The 19,929-nt window shown below is 42.2% G+C and overlaps 1 protein-coding gene across 1 annotated transcript in view; it reads left to right on the top strand.

Annotated features, from left to right (window-relative positions):
• The window catches only part of LOC139669793 (store-operated calcium entry regulator STIMATE-like), a 45,438-nt gene extending 25,509 nt beyond the window's left edge, over nucleotides 1-19,929 (top strand). The window contains 7 exon segments of the mRNA XM_071550552.1: nucleotides 45-166; nucleotides 6,555-6,667; nucleotides 7,530-7,607; nucleotides 8,363-8,512; nucleotides 9,367-9,510; nucleotides 18,755-18,875; nucleotides 19,588-19,929. Coding sequence (XP_071406653.1) covers nucleotides 45-166; nucleotides 6,555-6,667; nucleotides 7,530-7,607; nucleotides 8,363-8,512; nucleotides 9,367-9,510; nucleotides 18,755-18,875; nucleotides 19,588-19,694 — 835 coding nt within the window. The 3' untranslated portion in view covers nucleotides 19,695-19,929.

The following is a 19,929-nucleotide window of genomic DNA, read 5'->3' as shown; positions in this document are numbered from 1 at the left end:
AAATGGACCCTTCTCCTTGTTCTCTTTTACGTTTTCCCTCTCAGGTACCTTATCAACTTCCTGCTGGATGCCACCCTGGGGATGCTGCTGATCTACATCGGGGTCCGTGCCGTCAGCAGCCTGGTGGAGTGGCAGCAGTGGGAGTCCCTTCGCTTTGGGGAGTACGGTGAGTGGTTCTGCCCTGGGGCTCGGGATTGCCAGGGTAGAACCTCACAGGGCTCCAGCAAGTGGGGAGCTCATCTTGAAATCATTTTATAATCATTTAGTATTTCACTTGTATTAAAGGTTCTTTCAAGTTCTATATCTCAGCATGCACCTTCTGTCTTGGGAAGCTCAACACGTCTCTAAACCTTTAGTGAGTTTGGACAACTGCTTGAATATTTTTTAGGAGTGATTCAACAAATGATATTGATGGATCTCATGGAAAAATTACCAGCATGATAAATTTATTCTGATAGACTTCTCAGTAAGGGATACCTGGAAGGTCATTTCTTACTGAAGCTTTCACTGAACCACATGCCATTGTCTGAAGATACAGACTAGGAGTTCTACCAGCCCCTTCTGAAGCAAACAGCCACACACCTTCAGGGAGTGGTCTGTGCTGGTCCTCTAGTCATGGTCTCTCAAACCTGTGCACATAGGGCTGTTCAATGGTGAAAAATGTGTATGTCTTTGGTACAGGCTGGGGGACAGACCAGAGAAATCACTTAGATGTGTGTTATTCACTGACCTGCAGGAGCTGTGGATTTGCAGCTGCAGTTGAGCATCGCACATCCTCAACATCACCACTTAACTCTGCTCAGCCTATTATTTTCAGGTTGCTTTGTCTGGGAATGGAAATTCTCTATGGGTGCTAAAAATCACATTTGAAGTCCTTTGAGATAGAAATGGGAGGAGACATTGCCTCATAAGTGAGTTATGACTTCATCAGAGAGAAGCACAGAAACCACAATGGCCTGGGGAAAAAGAAAGTTTTAAAAAGTTAAAAGTTTTTGCCTATCACAGTAGAAGTTTTCATAGCAGTTTCCTAATTATTATTGATAGGTTTTTTTGTTTTGGGGTTTTCTTTGGTTTTAATGATCCTAAGTGGCTGAAAGAAATAAGAATAATTAAATAAAGGCCTTTTCAAATTGGAGCACTTGAAAAGCTTAAGAAGTTTACAATTAAATCAAAGGGCATCAATTTCTATTTGCTTTAATGTCAGAGACTTAAAATAGGAATTATGACAAGCATCTATCTTAGGAGAAATAATATACCATTAGGGCATTTTCTGTTTCATTTATGCAGATTTAATGTGTAGCTTTCAGGGTACCCATTATGGCCATCTGAGCTGTTTAAGTCAGCCACAACCCTGTTTATCTGCTTTATTCCCACATGCCACTGTCCAGTATTTCCACTCTTTTCCTTGGACTGGTGCATATTTGATTCCTCAGGGAATTGACTGAGACAGCTAAACCATCAGAAAACTCACTAGGTGTGAAAAAGTGAATAGTTCCTCTGGATCAGTCCCCAGACGTGACTCTCTAAGGGGTTGGGTAGCACCAACACCCAGGGAAGGGAAAGGGCAAAGGAAGAGCTGAGCCCTGCTGCCCCAAGCTCATTTTCCTAATTTGATTTGGCCTGAAGCCTTTTAAAGATGTTTGAGCAGCTTTGGGGACGTGTAAAGCTGAGTCTCCATTCACAGCTAAAGACTTGGTGTGTCTCTTACAGTGACAGGTCAGTACTTGTAGCCATGTCAGATACTCGATTTTATTGCTTCCTATTGACATTCTAATTTTTCTCGTGTACTCTGTTGTCCTCTCCCATTTTAATGTCCTTTTGATAAAGAGCAGTCTGTGTGGATGGGGAGGTGTGGGGAGTATATTCACTGTTGTGAAATTTGCCTCTGTCTCTTACTGACCTCAAAAACTACCTGGTTTTATTTTAGTTATAAGACATCTCTGACTGGAGTAACTAAGCTCTTAAAATCAACAATGACCTTGTGTTCTGCTGCAGAGATGGTCTGTGGCTGATCCATTATTATCACTTTGAATTAGGAGATCTGAAATGCTTAAGCCTGTTTATTGAGTATTTCTCCTGTGTGTATCCATATGAAATTATATGAATCCTCTTTACGTTGTTATTTCTAATATTCAGATTATTTTATTAGTCACTACCTTTTTTTTCTGCCTCTTCATTAGTGTGCTGTCCTCATATTTGTGTGTTGATTTTTCAGTCAAGCTATCTGAAGGACTATATAAAGCATATTTCCATCAATGGTATGGGAGAGACTTCTGGTATAAAGAGACCAGACAGCAGATGGAAAGTTATTAGTAGTGGCTGTACAGTGAGGGTAGACCCTCTGTAAGAACTCCCATCTGAAAAGGGCAAGTTACAGATTTCAGTTGTCACAGAATCACAGAATGTTCTGAGTTGGAAGGGACCCACAAGGATCAGGAGTTACAGTGGATTGTTTGCTGCCACCTTCTGTTAAGTGTTCCTTTTGTTTCTGAAGTAAAAATCTTCATCTCATCATCTTGTTTACAATTTTTCACTTCGACCTGAAGAAAATACTTTTTTCTTTCTTCATGAGATTAAGTAAAATAAATTAAATTAAGTAGGGCAGAAGAGGGGACTCAAATGGAGTCCTGTGGGGTCACAAGTGTGTTTAGACTTAGTGCCTTGAAGTTAAATATGGATGTTTACTATAGAATCCCATAATGGTTTGGGTTGGAAAGGACCTTTAAGTTTGTCTCATTCCAGCCTCCTGCCATGGGCAGGGACGCCTTCCACTATCCCAGGCTGCTCCAAACCCATCCAACCTGGCCTTGGACACTTCCAGGGCTGGGGCAGCCACAGCTTCTCTGCCCAGCCTGTGCCAGGGCCTGCCCACCCTCACAGGGAAGGATTTCTTCCTAGTATCCCACCAAACCCTGCCCTCTGGCAGTGTGAATTCCCCCTTGTCCTGTCACTCCAGGCCCTTGTCCAAAGTCCCTTTCTAGCTCTCTTGGAGAGCCCCTTCAGGTACTGAAATGCTGCAAAGGTCACCCTGAGCCTGCTCTGCTCCAGATTTCTGTTCTCCACCCCCATGGGTGGCCAGGGCTCTGCTCACTAAAAGGTGTCACATCTGGGGCACTGTATCTGGAGTAGCAAACTCAAGTTCCCAGCTTGGAGATCAGTGTGATTTGAGTTTGTTTGTAAGTGTGGGAAAACAAACAAGAGCCTTCCCCCTGTCCCCAGACAAGTCTCTTGGTGTGACTGAGTGATGTTGTTTGTGTTTCTAGAGCCTAAATAATCATTTGTCTCAAGTTAGTTCTCACTGTGAGCTCATTTCCCTTCTTAGCTCTATTACTTGATCCCTGGTGATTCATTACTTGAAGCTGTCACAAAAATAGCAGTGTCCTGCTGGTTTTAAAAGCCTCTTCTTTATATGGAGGACAGTTTTTAAGCATAAATGCCTCAAGGAAGGGATGGATACCAAAATATCACCATTTATAAATGGTTGCTGTTTGTACAGCAAAACAGCACCACATACTGATTTATGGACAGAGTAGCATGACACTCCCTCGAGGGCCTTTTTAATGTCAGAATTTTTAATTTTGTTAGATTTGTTTTCATATTTCCAGCTTTATATTTTGAGATTCATGACCTCAGCAGCTGGATTTTAATAGAAGTGTAGAATCAGGTAATATATTTGAGTGTTTAAAGAAGAGAAAAACAGTCATGAGCTGTACTGAAAAGAATGTTCCCTGTGTTCTCCTTCCCTTCTTGTCTTGGGCTACTTTAGCTGCTGCAAGTAGAAAACAGGTGATAAATCCCTCTTGGTGACTTAAACTCTGTTGGCAACTGAATCGTGCTGTGGTCTCTGCTTGTCTTTGCTGCTCATATGGCAAAGCTGAGAAACTCTCTCTGCTGCCTCTCTTCCCTCCAGCTCTTTGTTTGCCACTTGCAGCCATATGGGGTAGATGGCACTGACTTTCGAACCATTGAAAATTTAATTTGGAGTAATGCTGTGAGCTGGAGTTTTCTTAAGAGAATCTTTCAGAATTTGAAGAACAGAGAGGAGATATGGGATAGAGGAAAAACAGGTATTTTGTTCAAGAGCTGTCTGAAAACCTGCTCCTGCAAAGCAGCTGATGGCAGCAGCAGACAGTGGTACACACTAGTTTTGCATTGCCCAGCATTTTCCAGAAATGCTGCAACAGTTGTCACTGCAGAGGATTCAGAATGTTTCAGTTTCCTTCTTTATTTGCCTTTCTTACAGTAACAAGATTTCCACTAATTTGCTGGATTATTCTATAAATGCAACTTGTACATGACAACTATGAAATCAGAATTCAAGAGAGACTGCGAGAAACTTTAGAAATGGAATTAGAGCTTTATGACTTCAACAGTAACTTTAAAGTTCTACTTTGAGACTCTGTACTGAATATATGAATGTACAGACATCCCAAATATTCTTGGCAGCACCTTCTGGATGTGGTGATGTTATTAACTTGAATTGCACGGCTTATAAAACCACAGAGAAACTTTGGTTGGGAAGGATCTCCAGAGCTCGTATAATCCAACCTCTTGCTCAAAGCAGGGGTAACTTCCCAGCTGAAGGGTGTTGTTCAGGGCATGGTCCAGTCCAGTCCTTAATTCATCCATGGTTTGAGATTTAGGAACCCCTTTGAACTGTCTACTGAAGTGCTTGACCACTCTCACTGTGAAAGCTTTTTTCCTTTATATCAGAATTGTATCTCCACCCATCCAGGATGTATCTTCCCAGCTTTTCTGCAAGGATGCAATTGAGAGAATGCCAAAAGACTTGGCAAAGTCAAAGCCGACAGCACCCCTGTTCTCCTCACTTGTAACAGAGCTGAGAGATAATTCAGGAGATGCAGTAGGGCACACAAAAATCCTCAGGTAGGATTTAATATACACAACTCCTTATTTCAGTCATGTACCAAAAAAAAACCCAAGAAATCAGCACCTCTCCCCACCAAAACCTCGCGGAACAAAACATTCCTTGGTGATAGTGCACAACACTTATTAGAGAGTTTCACAATCTTTGGACATACAAAATCTCCTGAGTGTTGGAATAGAAGCAAAAGTGCTATAGCTGTCTTTGCTTTTAGGAATTAAATACAGATTGGAAAAGAGCTTAGAATAAACTGGTAGTTTCAATAGTCAGGCTGTAGCTAAAGCTAGATTATTTTTTAATATTTGCTAGTTAGTGAAGAAAACTAGAGAATGCTAATAAAAATGTGGAGCATAGGAACTAATGGCTAAAATTTAATTCTCAAGTCTAATTCAGGCCATGAATCTTCAGAAGAATCACAGTTGCTCAACTTTGAATTACTGATTAATTACTTTCAATTTTTTTTTCCTACAAGAGAAGCAATAAATTACAGTATATAGTTGGAAAACTTGAGGTTTTTAATAATTTTCCTCTTGGACTGTTGAGTGTCATTGATTAGTTAATACCATAAAACATGGTTAGGAAGTTTTCTTTGTTTTGAACTCCAGTCTGATTTACCAGTTTTTCTGTGTGACATTTCAGCTGCAAACAGTAAGTCTCAGACTATTACCAAGTATTAATACTGAAGGCCTTTCAGAAATGTTCCAGAAAAGGAAGTAGCAACTGTCCATTATGCATTACAAACACAAAAAGGCATCTGATTTTCCATTGCCCATTATTCATCCCCAGGCTAAAAGTTTTGAGCTGTCTTTAAAGATGTTGCAGAGGCTACAGCAAAGACTAAAGTCCTGTCACACCCCTTCCTTTTGCTTTCCAGTGAAGTGCTGCTTTAAGCTCACCTGCAAAGCTTGTTAGGCTTAACAGTCCTCTTTTTTCCCCTTTTTTTTTCTTTTTTATTTACTTTTTTCTGCCTTCTTTCATAAGAGACTAAAAATCTGCATAAGTTTCCCTGGCCAAATACTTGTGGTCTTCATTCTGTCCTGGCAGATCCCTCCAGGCACTCGGGTTCTGCCTCTGCCACAGTGGGGTGCAGCATAATTTCAAACCCTTTTGCACTGAAATTAAAATGTGACCTTAATTTATTGTTCTATTAAGTTTTTCATAGCAGCTCTTGCATGTGTTGCTTCAGTTATAGTTGGTTAACTATGGTAACTAACTTTGTAGAGAGAAAATATTTGTTCAAGGTAGCCTAAGGAGTGGCAAAATCGTAGTTCTACTTAGACTGAAGGGAAATGTGTTTTCCCTCAGCTGTTTTTCCTGAAGTTTTCTGTTTTAAGACACTTAATACTCCATGATAGAGGAACAAAATTAACAATGTGATGAGAAACAAATGTAGTGCAGCTGTATCAGTCTTGCTGTCATCAGATGAGAAGAAACAGTGATCATACTACAGGTACTGCTGAATTGGGTGAAGTCCTGTGAGATTCAGTTTCCAACTGATACTTTTTGAAAGTTGGCGTGAGGCTGAGGGAGGGGAAGGAGCAGCACTAAGGGAATTTGAGAAGGCACTTTTAGCTACCCTGCTGCCTCTTCTAGTACTGCTTTTCTAAGATGTTTACTGTGAAGTAAAGTCAAATCTATGCATATATTGAACCTTCCTTCTTTCTTGCAGGTGACCCCCTGCAGTGCAGTGCTTGGGTGGGCCAGTGTGCTCTGTACATAATGATAATGACATTTGAGAAAACCATCATCATCATAGTGCTGCTGATACCTCAGTGGAAAGAGGTTTGTATTTTTACAGCATTTTATAGACAAATGGGTTTCAGGTGAAAATTTCATGTTGGTTTGGCTCAGGCATCATAACTGTCTGCAGTCATTGCTGGTTAAATCTGTGGTGGTGGGGTGTTCTTTTAGTTTAAGTGGGAATCTGCTAATGAGGCTTCCTGGCATCCACTGCCAGGAGCATCCTATCATATTTTGAAGGTTTTTTATATACTGTAATCTCTAACATTTTGTTATATCTCCTTGTCTAAAGTGCTCTCCTTTCTTTATTCTTTAACTCTTACTTACAGCTATTGTATATTCTTGCAGTATTTTAAAGAATTTTCTTTGCCTGACCTTGTTGATAGATTTAACTGTAGGCTTTTAGGAATTTGAAGTGGATTAGTGAAGCCATTGCTGATGACTGGATAAATATTTATTTTGATAGACTCTGTGCAACCAGATATTCAAAGTGATGTTTTCACAGCCCATGAAAACCATTTTAGCCCTATTGTATGCTCTGGACTTTTTTGGGTACTGTCTTCTTACTGTGTATTTTGCAAAACTCTGCTGTGTTTAAATTTACTAAAGATGGAGCCCAAAACATGTTCCTTGGGAGCACACAGCTCCAAAATCTTCAAGATGATTCTAACACAGCTCCTCAGACTTCTGTAAGCAGAAATGACAGAGAGAAGTTTCTTGTCAGCCCCACTTACTTATCTGTGGTGATTTATAGGCTGTCCTAAGTACTCTGCTTTCCTCAAAGCTGTCCTTTTTTGGTTCATCTGTGTTATTTCTGTCGCATTAGCTGTGCATGAGCACTGCACTCTGGCCCAGCTGTGTGCACGTGCTGCCATGAGCTGAACTTGTCCTCTTCTTTCCACAGGTGGCTTTATTGAACCCCATAGAGAACCCCCAGCTGGAGCTGGCCATCGTCATGCTGATAGTTCCCTTCTTTGTTAATGTTAGTACATGTGAAATGTTTGCTGGGATATCTTTCTGCCATGTCTTCATCCATTTATGTTAGTCCTTAAAACACAGTGTTATCTTGGTGCTTGAGTTATAAATAGAAGAGGTGTTAAAGAATGAATAAAATGGCTGGATATGTAGATTTTACAAAGCTGAAATCCACATTGAGCTGAAGGACCAGGCTCAGGAGAGGGGCAGAAATGCCTCACAGACCTCTTTGGCCTGATGACTTCAGTAGATTGAGTGCAATACTGAAATACTGACACAGAGATTGTAAAGTTACAGCCATTGCTTCAGGAAGCAGTTGGTGTAAGGACAGACGTCCTGTGAAGTATCCTGTGTCTGACCATAGCTGGGAGTGGAAGTCCTGTGGTGGGGCAGAGGAAAAGGGCAAGTGTGCAGTCATCCTTCCCAAAGTGTACTCTTTCAGCAATCCAGGATTTAGGGATTAGAGCCAGAGATAGTGGCTGTCCTTGCATTCAGTAACTGCTGCTAAAGTTTTGCTGTGTGAAGACTTAGTATAAGATCACTATGAATAGTCACTACTTTTCTTGTTTTCTTCTCTTCCACAAAGGAATAAAGTTAGGTGGGTTCTAGAGCATTCCTGCCAAGTGTGATAGGCCATGTCACTCTGTGCCTATACAAGATTGTTTGGCTAATTCAGAATTATTGTCAGGTACAAACACTGACCAAATGGACTTACTCTACTCTAAGAAAGCTGAATTGTCCCTTTCCCCTTCTCTTTAACAGGCATTGATGTTCTGGGTAGTAGATAATTTTCTTATGAAGAAAGGGAAGACAAAAGCTAAACTTGAAGAGAAGGAAGGAGGACAAGATTCAAGAAATGGAAGTAAAGTCCGGTACAGGAGAGCAGCATCACATGAAGAGTCAGAATCAGAAGTATGTAGTTAACTATTGCAATTAGTGCAATACCAACCCAGTTCATCCCTCCTGCCACTGATTTCCTTGTAACCCTGTGAGGTTTCTGTGCATGCGCCTCTAGCAGTAGTTCCTGGGTTTTGCTGTTGAGAACCAGTTAAGGAAAATGTGGTTGTTGCACCACTCATGGCAGTTCATTTCCTTCCAGATGGGCAGGAAGACACAATAACATATGTGAATAGCACAGGTGAGCTGTGCTGTCAGTGCTTCTGAAAAAACCCCACAGGGAATACAAAACTAACAGACAATTCCTATTCAAAGAGAAGTTAATAGCTTAAAGTGAGAGGGAGTTAGTGGAGGCAACTGACCCGATTTTGGAGAGCTATTTACATACTTGCCTTAGCATAATTTAAATCTAAATTACACTAAGTGAGCAGTTTTTACTTCAGCTGAAGGATCAGTGGTTTCTGTGAAGGTAAGTTATTTTAGCTTTAATAAGTTAATGTAACTTTTTTGTGTGATGAACAGTGCTATTTGTATGGGGTTTTCTTTCATAAAATGACTGGCATGTTGCCAGCATGGAGAGAGAGCTTAGATATTCTCTCTCCAGCTGCCCCTGCTGTTCTGGAGGTGCAGGAATCATTTCTTTAGTTTGGGTTCCGTGGCTGTAGGGAGATTGATATTCATGCATCCTTCTTTGAAATTTATGGAGGTCCCAGGTAGGATGTGTGATGGTGCTGTCAGTAAATCCTAATTGTGTTCTGTAAGCTCTTCCCTCACCCAATAATGAGATACTTTGCAAGCTTAAAAAAAAGGAGTTTAAGAGAAGAAAGAATGACTGATGCACGTGCTGAGAAGCTGTAATTTGTTTTTAGATCCTGATTTCAGCAGATGATGAGATGGAGGAATCGGACGCCGAGGAGGATCTGCGCAGACTCACCAACTTGAAGCCCATTAAGAAAAAGAAGCATCGTTTTGGGCTGCCTGTATGACACATTCCTTGGCCTGTGGGTTTGCAGGTTCACGGCAAGAACTTCGTCAGTGGGGTTTAATGTTGCAATTGCATCTCCCTTTTCATACAAACTGACTTAAAAGCAAGGCCTACCAACAGAAGGCAAGCAGTTGGAAGACTTCCAGTTCAGTTGCACTACAGACACACTGACCAATTATGCAAGAATGTCTTCTCATCATGTGGGAAAAACTGCAGAGGTGTTAAGGATGAGTCGCTGAGGAGTTTTGAGTCAGAGAAGATCAGAGAGAACAGATCAGTCTTTCATTTTTGGTTACTGATGAGAGTGTAAGAAGTTCTCAAAAAGGCATCAGAGTTGGCTGAGTTAAAGGAGTGTGTTTTATTACTAAAACTGGCTTTTGCAGCATAATTCCTAGAGCAGAATAGTTTATGGTTACAAGCTGTAACTTAACATTATTTTTTTAAGTACAAATGTTTACTTGCTACCGGGTACCTATGGAACTAATAGGTGGAACAAAGATTTTTTTCCAAGTCTCCTCAAATCTATTTGACTATTTTATATTTAAGTTATATTTTCATACAGTTGTATTTAAAGATTCTCTTTGTCAGAGAAAAGGGTGCAGTTCCCTGTTTTTGTGCAGAACAGGTCAAAATATTTGTAGTGAAAATCTTGTTTTTCCTTGTGTCCTGGTTTAAGACAAAGGGATTGCAAAGGGAACAGCTCTCTGTCACTGCTGAAGTCACCAAATATCACTGAAAGGGCAGTCCTCTGTGTGCTTTCGACCACATAATTTGAAAATACGTTTTCAATAGGAGGTGGTGTTTGCATATTTGACAAACGTGCACTTTAGTGTATGACAAAAATCTGTTGTGATGGTTATTTGTGAAATGAGTATCTGTGGATGACTCATTATTTCTGTTTCTGCCAGTCTCCTGTGCTTACCTCTCAAATGACCCAAAAGAGATGGAATGTTTCTGGTACCTTTCCTTTTGCAGGGCCTGTGGTACCGGACTATGATCTGATTGTTGTGCTACAATATTGCAAAAATAATTCTGTCCCCTTTTCTTTGTTGTTGGAGAAACAGTCAGCTATTTAATGTGCTTTATGGCAACAACAACAAAATTTCTCCTGTTTCATTTCCATAAAGTCTCATTATCCTTTAGTAGTTAAAAAACCCCAACCAAACAACCCAAGGGGTACAGTGCAGTTGTTACTACAGAATTTCTGTGATTTTCAGTGTCTCTTTTCTGATAATTGGCAGCACATGCTCATCTGAAACCTAGCAGACATGTTTTCAGTGACATCCTTTTGCTTTGCATCTTTCCTAAGTGATTGTTTCGGACAGCTTTCTGAGCTTAATTGAACCTTGTGCAGGACAAGGCGATGTGTCAAAGAGGTGACAACAGACCTTAAGTACAAATCTGTTGTAGTATCTGGACACCAGAAAAGTCCCAAGCCTTAAACCAAACAGTTTCATTGGAAAACTGCTCAGAACTTTTTAAGGTTTTTTACATTTTTTATAGATTTACTAGGTCTTAATGTGATTTATTATCCAGACCACTTCAATGGGCCTTAGTAAATACTGAGCTGTGCGCTCTGTGCTCTCTGTCACCACTCCAGCCCACGATGCTCTCAGACCTCAGCGTGTCCAGCCAGCTCCAAGGGACATTTTACCAAACCTGAGGTTTTAGTTGAGCCACTGACCTTCATTACTGTGCACTGAAATGTCAGAACTGCAATAAGTTACAGTACTAGTGTTTCTCTTAGACTAAATCTACAAACTAATGACTTCGGGAGCTTAACTGAGTCCTTTTTGACATCGTGGTGGGAAGGGATAGGGAAATGTCCCTAATCAGTGTTGCCTCTGTTTTAGGTTTTGGGGTTTTTTTATTGATTATGTGACTTGCATCTTCTCTTGAGGATTTACCACTGAGGGGTGTGGGTTTCCAGAAGCACAGTACTTCCAGGAATTCATTTTCATCACCAGAATAGTCTCATACAGCTCACTTTTCCAAAGGGATTGAAGAGCTAGGACTGGCTCTTCTCGCAAATGTCAGCATTTATTTTTTTTAGCATAGGATTTGTTCCACTTCAGGCAGTGAAGCTGCTGAGCATGTGCTGTGTCCCCTGCACAGCCCTCGCCGTCCTCGCCCGCTGAGATGCCTGAGCAGCGCACACAGATTTAACTGGACAAGCTTACATTTTATCTTCCTTTTCCCTTCAGTTACTTAAATTATCAAAATTAGTCTAGTCTCATGTTTAGTCTGTGAAGTGTCAGTATAAAATTATGGCCTTAATCATGTGAAAATATTTATTTTGAGCAGACCTCAAACTTACTGACCAAGTACAGACCGGTGTAAAGCGCTATGGAGCAGGTTCTTGAAGATGGTTGTAGCAAAGGTTCTGGATGCCTCATTTTTCGTGTCTTAAGTGCTTAAATGTCACTTGATATGAGATTTTGGTATGCCTAGCAAGATGATGTAGTAAAGCACTATGAGCCAAAGACACAGAAGTATCTTAAATACCACAGTAGTAACAGGAGGAGCAACCTTCAGAGGGGAAAGAACACTCTGACACTCTACTAAGACAATAATTTTATTTGCAACTGTAGCTAAATAAAAAGATCTGAGGGGTTTTTCCTATTCATTCTTTGCTATCATGAGAAACAGATGGAAAATAATTGGTTGGTTTTCTCTTTGTAAGGTAAAAATAGGAATTCCTGCGGTAGGTACAAGTAGAACAGGTGCTCGTGTCTGATGGGCTTGCAGGTGTGAGAGGGACTATGTGCCTGGTGCTTCACTATGTCTTACTGCTCATTGAAATGTACTGGCAGGACAGCCTGAAATAGGCTTTTCATAAAGAGTTGATCCAGTAATGATATTGCAACATCTCAACATTTGCGTTATCCTGAAATTGGCACTCAGATTTCTGCCTGTAAAGGTACTTCAGGACAACTCAGCAAAGGTTTAATTTGGGCTGTGCTTAGGAAATGTGATCCTGTTTAATGAAAATAAGCTATGTAGTATATGCCAAAGTAAGAGAAAGGGATTATAACAGAGAAACGACACAGAAGTATTGGTGAAGATTGAATTTACCACAAATGGTCAACTTCAATGTATTAACTGTTTCTCGTATCTGACCTGTGACATCTGCATAAACTTCAAACACTGGTGTTGTCTAATACGTGGTTTTCAAGTTCTGGCTTTAATACGTTCAGGTCCCCTTGTCTTACTTTAAGTAGGTGAATGCTGTCTGTTACTGTTGCTAACTAAAATGTACTATAGCTTTTCTTCAGGGAAAACTCAGAAACTGAGTTGCAAATTAGAGCAATGCAAAGTGATCCCCCCCTGGCAGGTGAGTGCTCCGGTCCCTGCCGGGCCTGGGGAGGGGGGCCTGGGCTCTCCCGCTCTGCCCAGTGCTGAGCATCACAAGGAATCTCTGCCACTGTGCTTGACTAACCCGTGTTTGCAACTTTGCTGTGCTTCTTACAGGAGAAACCAGTAGTGAAAGTGAATAAATTCAGCCACATCGAGTCAGAGTACATCTACAGCATAGGCGTGCAAACTTCTTTTGAGGTGAAGTTTCCAGTTCAGTTACTGAAAATGACTACTATGGTTTTACAAAGTAAAACTGCAGTATCTTTAAAAAAGGGACTCTTTTGTAGGTGTTTTTGTCTTGCGTGGGTATCCGTCTCAAACTGACTGTGGGGTTTGTTTGTAAGTAAATTCAGAGTATAGCCAATGTGAGCAAAACCAACAGCTGCATTCTGCTGCCCTCTGTTTGGACCATATTGTTTAATCAGTGGTGTTACCTTAAACTTTTAAGGGTATCTGATGTAATTACATTGTATAATGGTTTACAATAAAGTTTGACTTATTACAGATTTGTACACTTGTTTTATACTTGTTCTGTTTTGAAGTCCACATGTTTCAGTGTCTGTAGTGTGCTCTTGTGGGAAGCAGATTATGCTGCTTGAGGTTAACTTCAGATCTAATTTTCTTCACTCTTACACTGATTTTCATTTCAGTACATTCATTTACCTTAATGGCAAGTACAGTTTGAGCTGGAAGAACGACTATGCTTAAGTTGCAGATTTTGTTTGGAATCATTGCAGGCTCCTGGTGGATCTTTTCCCTGAGGAAGGTTTTTCCAGGGCTGGAGCTGCACAGTATCAATCCAGTCCTGCCTCTCTAACTCCTCAATAACATTTGCCCATTACTTTCATTGCTTTCCCTTTACCCCGCCCCAGCAGCCCCACACTCACTGCATCCCTACAGGGACTCAGAGTATCATCCTCAGTCTGCCAAGCCCATCAGTCCCCTGAGGGGTGTTACCATTTTCCTGGAGGAGAAGTCTCTGGAGATCACAGTGGCAGCTGTGTGAGTATTCACCAAATTCTCTATGGTCATTGCCGTATTTTATCTGCAGCCATTTCTCAGCAGAGGAGTTTTCCACACTTCTTGTTGCAGTGGAAGATTAAGGACAGTCAACTTTTCTTTTATAGCCACTCTTGAATAAATGAGCCTATCTTGGATCATCTTCATTCATGTCCCATCTAACAGATCTCAGGACCTCAACCACTGAACAGCATTTCCACTATGAAATGTAAGTAACTGTAGATTTGGGCTGGGTTTTTTTGTAAGGAGAAATAGCCCATGATCTGTGCAAGGAAATGGTTGTGGTTGCTGTTGAGTGTTGGTTTAGGCAATGTGTGATCAAAGAGAACAGAACTGTGAGGGTGTCCTAGAAATTCAGGATATGCCCCTACCTCTGTAAGCTCCTCACCTCCTGCCCCAAACAGCAGGCAAGGTTGAAGTGGTTTATTTTTGTTTGTATAATGATTTTGTTTGCATAGAATAAATTGCCTTGAAAGCACAAGTCTGTTGCTTTCAAGTGAGGAATATGTAGTACCAATTAACTGAGGCAATTTTGAAAGCTGAAGGAAAAAATAGTTCAGAGTCTTGAATTCTAAATATTTGCTTTAAACATGCAGAATGTTATTTTCCTGTCATAACAGATAGTGTTGAAATGCATGTGGGACTGTGGAGAAATACCTTAGTAGAGAAGTGTTGCTTTGTACAATAGAAAAAAAAACCTGCTGTTTTTTCTAAAGTTAATGCTTTAGTTTTGTTTTGTTGGCCCACTAAAGGCACTGCTGTTTTGCAGAAACATTTCCTCTGGTTTACTAAGCCAGGAGTTTAAAACAGAAATTCAACCCAGGCAATGGCTGAGGGTATAACACCCAAACTGCTTCTTAAGCCACAAATAATTCCCCCAGTAAAGGAAAACATCTCAGGCTTGGAAGGAGTTCAGCTGAAAGGCAGAATGGGCACCTGGAGGTCTGGGGGGATAATTCACAGCTGGCAAATCCCACCATCCTGACTGCATGGCACTAGAGCTGTACTTGATGTCATGTTTTCATCATGAAAAATTCCAGTTTTATTTGACCTCCCAATCTTTTTTCTGTAGCTTGAACAAAACAGGGGGAGAGCTCAAAGAAAGGCATGGGGAGGTTCCTACCACTACAACAGTCAATCTCCAGTAGATGTTTGGAGGTCTGCCATGGCTGCCTTTTCCCATTAACCCACCTGGCTGGAGCTTTGGTTCCTTGAAGGTGTTGAGTGCAGTCACAGAAGCTGCTTTTGTTGCATGATGCAAAGATTAATGTAAAAAAAAAAAAAGGGAAACAATCCCTCACCCAACCCTCTCCCACTAATGAAAAAGAGAATTTATGCTTAGAGGTGGGGTTTTTTTAAATTTAATTTAATTTAAAAAATTGTGTAGAGAAAAATTGTTTAAAGTTCTGGGAAGGGTTTTACTACTGTCAGCATGTGCAGTGGGGAACACTGAGTTTATCTGTGTCTGAGTAAGCTGTTCCTGTGCAGAGGGACAGGTGAAATCATTGCACTTACTAATAGTGCTGGAAGGAGAAAGTGATTTTATCCTCAGTTGTGTAAGATGAGTGATAGAACTGTAAGGGTAAAAGCAGTTAAAACTGTTAATAAACAGTTTATAAAACTAGTTTATTAACTCTCTGAAGCACACAAAATACTCTTCTGCTAAAGATCGCTGTGCAAAAGCAGTTCAGGGCACAGTGTTATGCTTTGGACATCAGGTTTACATAATCTTTAGAGAACGCTTGTTTTGTTACGTTGGGAAAGAAACACTCTCTTTTTTATTTTCTCCTCCCTCCCCTTGGAGGACTCAGAGTCAATTTTATGTCCATAACACCGTTTTGCCTTTTAAAGTTCCATGGAGAGCCCCGGGGTCTGCCCGGGCAGCCGTTCCTGCTCTGCCGGGCTTCCCCGGCGCTGCCGCAGCTGTTGCGCTCCCGTCAGCGCAGGCACTGCCAGGAATAAACCTGCCAGCTGCAGCTCCTCGGCCTGAGCCAGCCCTGCCGCCGCTCCGGGAAGATGATCCAGCTCATGACTTCACGTTAGATGCTCTATATAAGTCCAGGGAAACAACGGGCGCTGCAGAGCGCACGGGCTGGATTGCATCAAAGCCGGGAAAGTGCCTCGGAGGGGTTTGCGCTGAGGGAGCTCCGCAGTTATGTCACAGGTACGGGGGTTGCTGTGCCGGGGCTGCCCTCGGAGCAGGGCTGGCTCACCTGCTGCTGCTTTGGATGCTTTCCTTCTTGTTAGCAAGTTCCTCTCCTTAACCAGCGAGTTCAGCTTTTGTGCTCCGTGGCTTGTGTCACACCAAAATAGTTTTAACAACTTTGTTAGGAGGGATTATTTGATGAAGAAGCAAAGCATCTGCCCTCTACGTGGTTAATTAATTTAGTTTTAAAATGTACTGGTTTGCCTTAGATATTTTTATTTGTGTAGGAAGGAAGAAACCTTTTCCCCTGCTCTGGTTTGGGATGTTTCAGAGAAGGAGGAATCTCTGCCTTTCCAACTCGCTTTCTCAGACAATGATCTGAAATTCTGGCAGTAGTTTTGAAAGGAGATGGCTATGCTTAAGTGTGCTGAATGTGTGTAAAACTTAATGTGCTAACATGCCGGAGAAGAGAGTGTGATTGAAAATTTTAACTGTTAGGATATGTTTGCAGCTGAAATTCTGTATTATGCACTTTTATGTTCATTTTGTAGCTAATGGTTGTCTTTACTGCATTCCCCAATGGTCAGGGTTTCAAAGTGCTCTCAGACTTAGCTCAGAAATGTTGAGGTTTTCCCATGTCACATTTGCAACACAAGCTGCAGGTGCCTGGCAGAGATCTCCCGGCATGAGAGTTTTACAGGATGGGTGGGATGGAGAGTAGGAACACAGGGAGAGTAAAGGAGCACAGTTCTTCAGCCACTCAGAGTAACTCAGTTCAGCTGACTTTATTCCAAAGGAAAAGGGACCTAAAAACCAGTCGTGTGTCTCATACACCAGCACTTTTTGTCTTATGGCAGGAAGAGATAAAGCACAAGCTGCACTCCTGCCAGCTGGAAAGGGCTCCTGGCAAACCCTGCTCACAAATTCTGGTAGCAATTAGCAGTGGTGGGGCTGTGGCAGTGGCAGCTGCTGGCCAGGGCTCCCTGTAACCTCTGTGCAGCAGCTTTGCTCTTCAGCTGGGGGTCGACTAATCCTCAGCAACTGTCCTGCTGGGAAATCGTGGGATCAAAGCATGGGAGGGTTATCTTAAAATAATTGGGTGAAATTCAACAGGTCTGCTCAGCCTGGCTGTATCTTGGTGCATCTCAAGTGCTGCCTATCTGCATTGTCCCCAAGAATTCCCTGTCCCTGTGGGAAAAAGCCTCGCAGTTACTCTCTCTTGCCAGTGATGGGTGAAGGATCTTTGCATGTTCCCCATATCTGGTAACAAAAAAAGGGGCTTTGGTTGCCTGGGGACCGGGCCATGGGGGTGAGGGGCTGTTCCCATCACACGCTAATTGTCATTGCAGAGGGACAGGTGAAACCCTGGCTGTGGGTTATTTGATTACCCTGCAAACTGACCATCAGCTGCTGTAGATTTTGAAGGGTTTGCTACCACCCTTTTCCCTCTCTTGCTTTTGCTACTTGGTGTTTTCCCCAGAGATCATGCGCATGTTTTGTTTCTCACAACACATGCAAATGGGATTGACAGCGAGCTATTCTGAGTGCTCCCAGGAATTTACAGCCAGCAGAAAACATGCCAAAGGCCCCAGTGGAGCCAGCCCACCCAACCAAGATCTGGGCATGCATGCCCTGGCTCTGCAACCTCCCTGGGACTCACTGCTCCAGCCATTTGTAGCCCTTGAGGGATTTGTTTTGCTCCACAACTCTTCTAACCTCACAGGCAGTGCCTGGAAATGCCTGAGTGGGCTCCAGCACTGCCAGAACCCAAATCTCAGACGTTCTCTGTGTGTAGCCATGGTCAGAGAAGTTTTTGCTGATTGTTCAGTGTGCAGAGCTGTCCAAGTTGGAGTGTGTGGGGCTTCTGTTCTTTTTGATCATATCCCCACATCCCTACATCCTGCCCCAAGGGCTCCTGGTGGGTCCCCAGAGATTTGTCCATGACCCAGCAAACTGAAGGGGGATGCTCTGGTGGTGGCTGCTGCAGAGTGGAGTTGTGTCTGACTGTGCAGTGCTGATTTAAAGGTAGGGATAGGCTGATAGGAAGTAATGTTATCCCAATTTTCTTCTAGTGGGATAAACTAAACAGATTAGTACTTGGCTGTTGCAGTGCACCACCTGATGATGCATCTGTTTCTGTATTAGATTTCCTTCTCCTTCTTTGGGTTCCAAGCCCAGTGTTTCTGATGTGTCCAGTGCATGCTTGTAGACAGGTCTGTGGAGTGCTCAGAGACTTTTGTTCCTTAAATTTAAAATGAATAACTTATGGGTCAAGTGTTTATTCCAACTCATTAAGTCTAGCTTCAGAATCTCTCTGACCAGTTTCCCAAAGAAGTAGTGAGTAGACTGAGGCACAAGCCAAATTTAATAAGGAAGTGTTTTTTCCTTCCAAAATATTGGACAGGTTCTTGAATTACTAATCAGTATCTGAGGAATGATCAGACAGGGATGGACAGAGAAGATCTAAGAATAAAGTAAAATGTTTTAAAACCAAACAATCCACTGCTCTTTCAAAGGCTGTGCAATCAGAAGACAATCTCAGAACAGCAAAATGGTAACAGATATTGGGACAAGCAGTGAAATTTTGGTTATGCAAAGATCTGGAGCAGCTGAGTGTGTAGGCTCAGAACTGAAACAGGTGGAATATTGTTCTGGCACCTCTGTGGTGCAGCCCTTGGGTTGAGGCAGCTTTGTTCCCTGTGCTTCAAACCCAAAATACTGATGTGTGGGCAACATGTTGGTTTCTTAGCCAGCCCCTGTGAAAAAGAAGCGTCCTCCAGTGAAGGAAGAAGACCTCAAAGGAGCCAGAGGAAACCTTACCAAAAACCAGGAAATCAAATCTAAAACCTACCAAGTGATGAGGCAGTGTGGTAAGTCTCTGTGATGGGAATGATACAGCAAAGTCAGACAAGTGAAAGGGGAACAGCAGCGTGTACTGTGCTCATCACCCAGTCCTTCTGGGCAGGGATTTGGGTCCACCATGTATCTGACACCCAGAGGAACCAGCCAGGCTCTGCTTGGTGTCGCTGTTCTTACCTGGGTGAAGTGGGAGGGAGAGCCCTGACTTTGCCTTTGATCAGGGTTCAAACCAAGCCCTGGAACCACCATTAATGTCAAGTTGAGAATCAGAGGCTTGGTCTGTGGATTAGGGGATTTCTGGCCTCTCACTTGATGAATTTGATATGTTTGAGATTCAGCAGAAATTGGGAAGAGTAAAGGGCAGGAGTTGAGATAGAAGAGAGTGGCTGCTTGCACTGAACACCCCTGGTGCTCTGGTTCTGTGTTGCTTTTCCACCACCAGTGAAGGGAAAAATGATGAATTTTAACCCCTTTTCAACATAATAGCCTGGACCTGAGTAGTTCCCAAATTTCTAAATCACCTACAGGGATTTGGGGCCAGTCAGTGTTAGTGGCCTACAGGTGCTGGGGCTGGGAAAGCTGTGCTTTAGGGTTTGTGAAACTGCTGCACAGATGAAGTAAGTATTTATCAAATGTGTATATACATATTTCATCAGCACTAGTTTTACTCCCCAGATTTGGGTGCTACTTCACTGACTGTCTCTTCTCGTTCTCTTTTCCAAGAACAAATGGGCTCTGCAGCCCCATCCGTGTTCAGCCGCGCTCGGACAGGGACGGAAACAGTCTTTGAGAAACCGAAGGATGAGCCGGCCAAGAGCGTCTTTGGCTGATGCTGCAGCTGCATTTGTCTCACCCAGATCATTGTTGTCACATTTTCCCAAATTTCTGTCCCTTCCACAAAAGCCTCTAGAGATTCAAGTAGCTGTTTTCCACTGTAAGTCATTAAGGAGGGAATAGACGCAAGTCAAAGGGTAAAACATCCATGTTCATTTTTATTACGTGCTTTCTTTCTATGTATTGGACAGTGTTTGCTACAATGGTTTAATAAAAAAAGATTGTTGGACA

The sequence above is a fragment of the Pithys albifrons genome, chromosome 3 (assembly GCF_047495875.1).
Source record: "Pithys albifrons albifrons isolate INPA30051 chromosome 3, PitAlb_v1, whole genome shotgun sequence".
NCBI classification, from domain to species: domain Eukaryota; kingdom Metazoa; phylum Chordata; class Aves; order Passeriformes; family Thamnophilidae; genus Pithys; species Pithys albifrons.
This window is presented reverse-complemented; position numbering and strand designations above follow the sequence as displayed.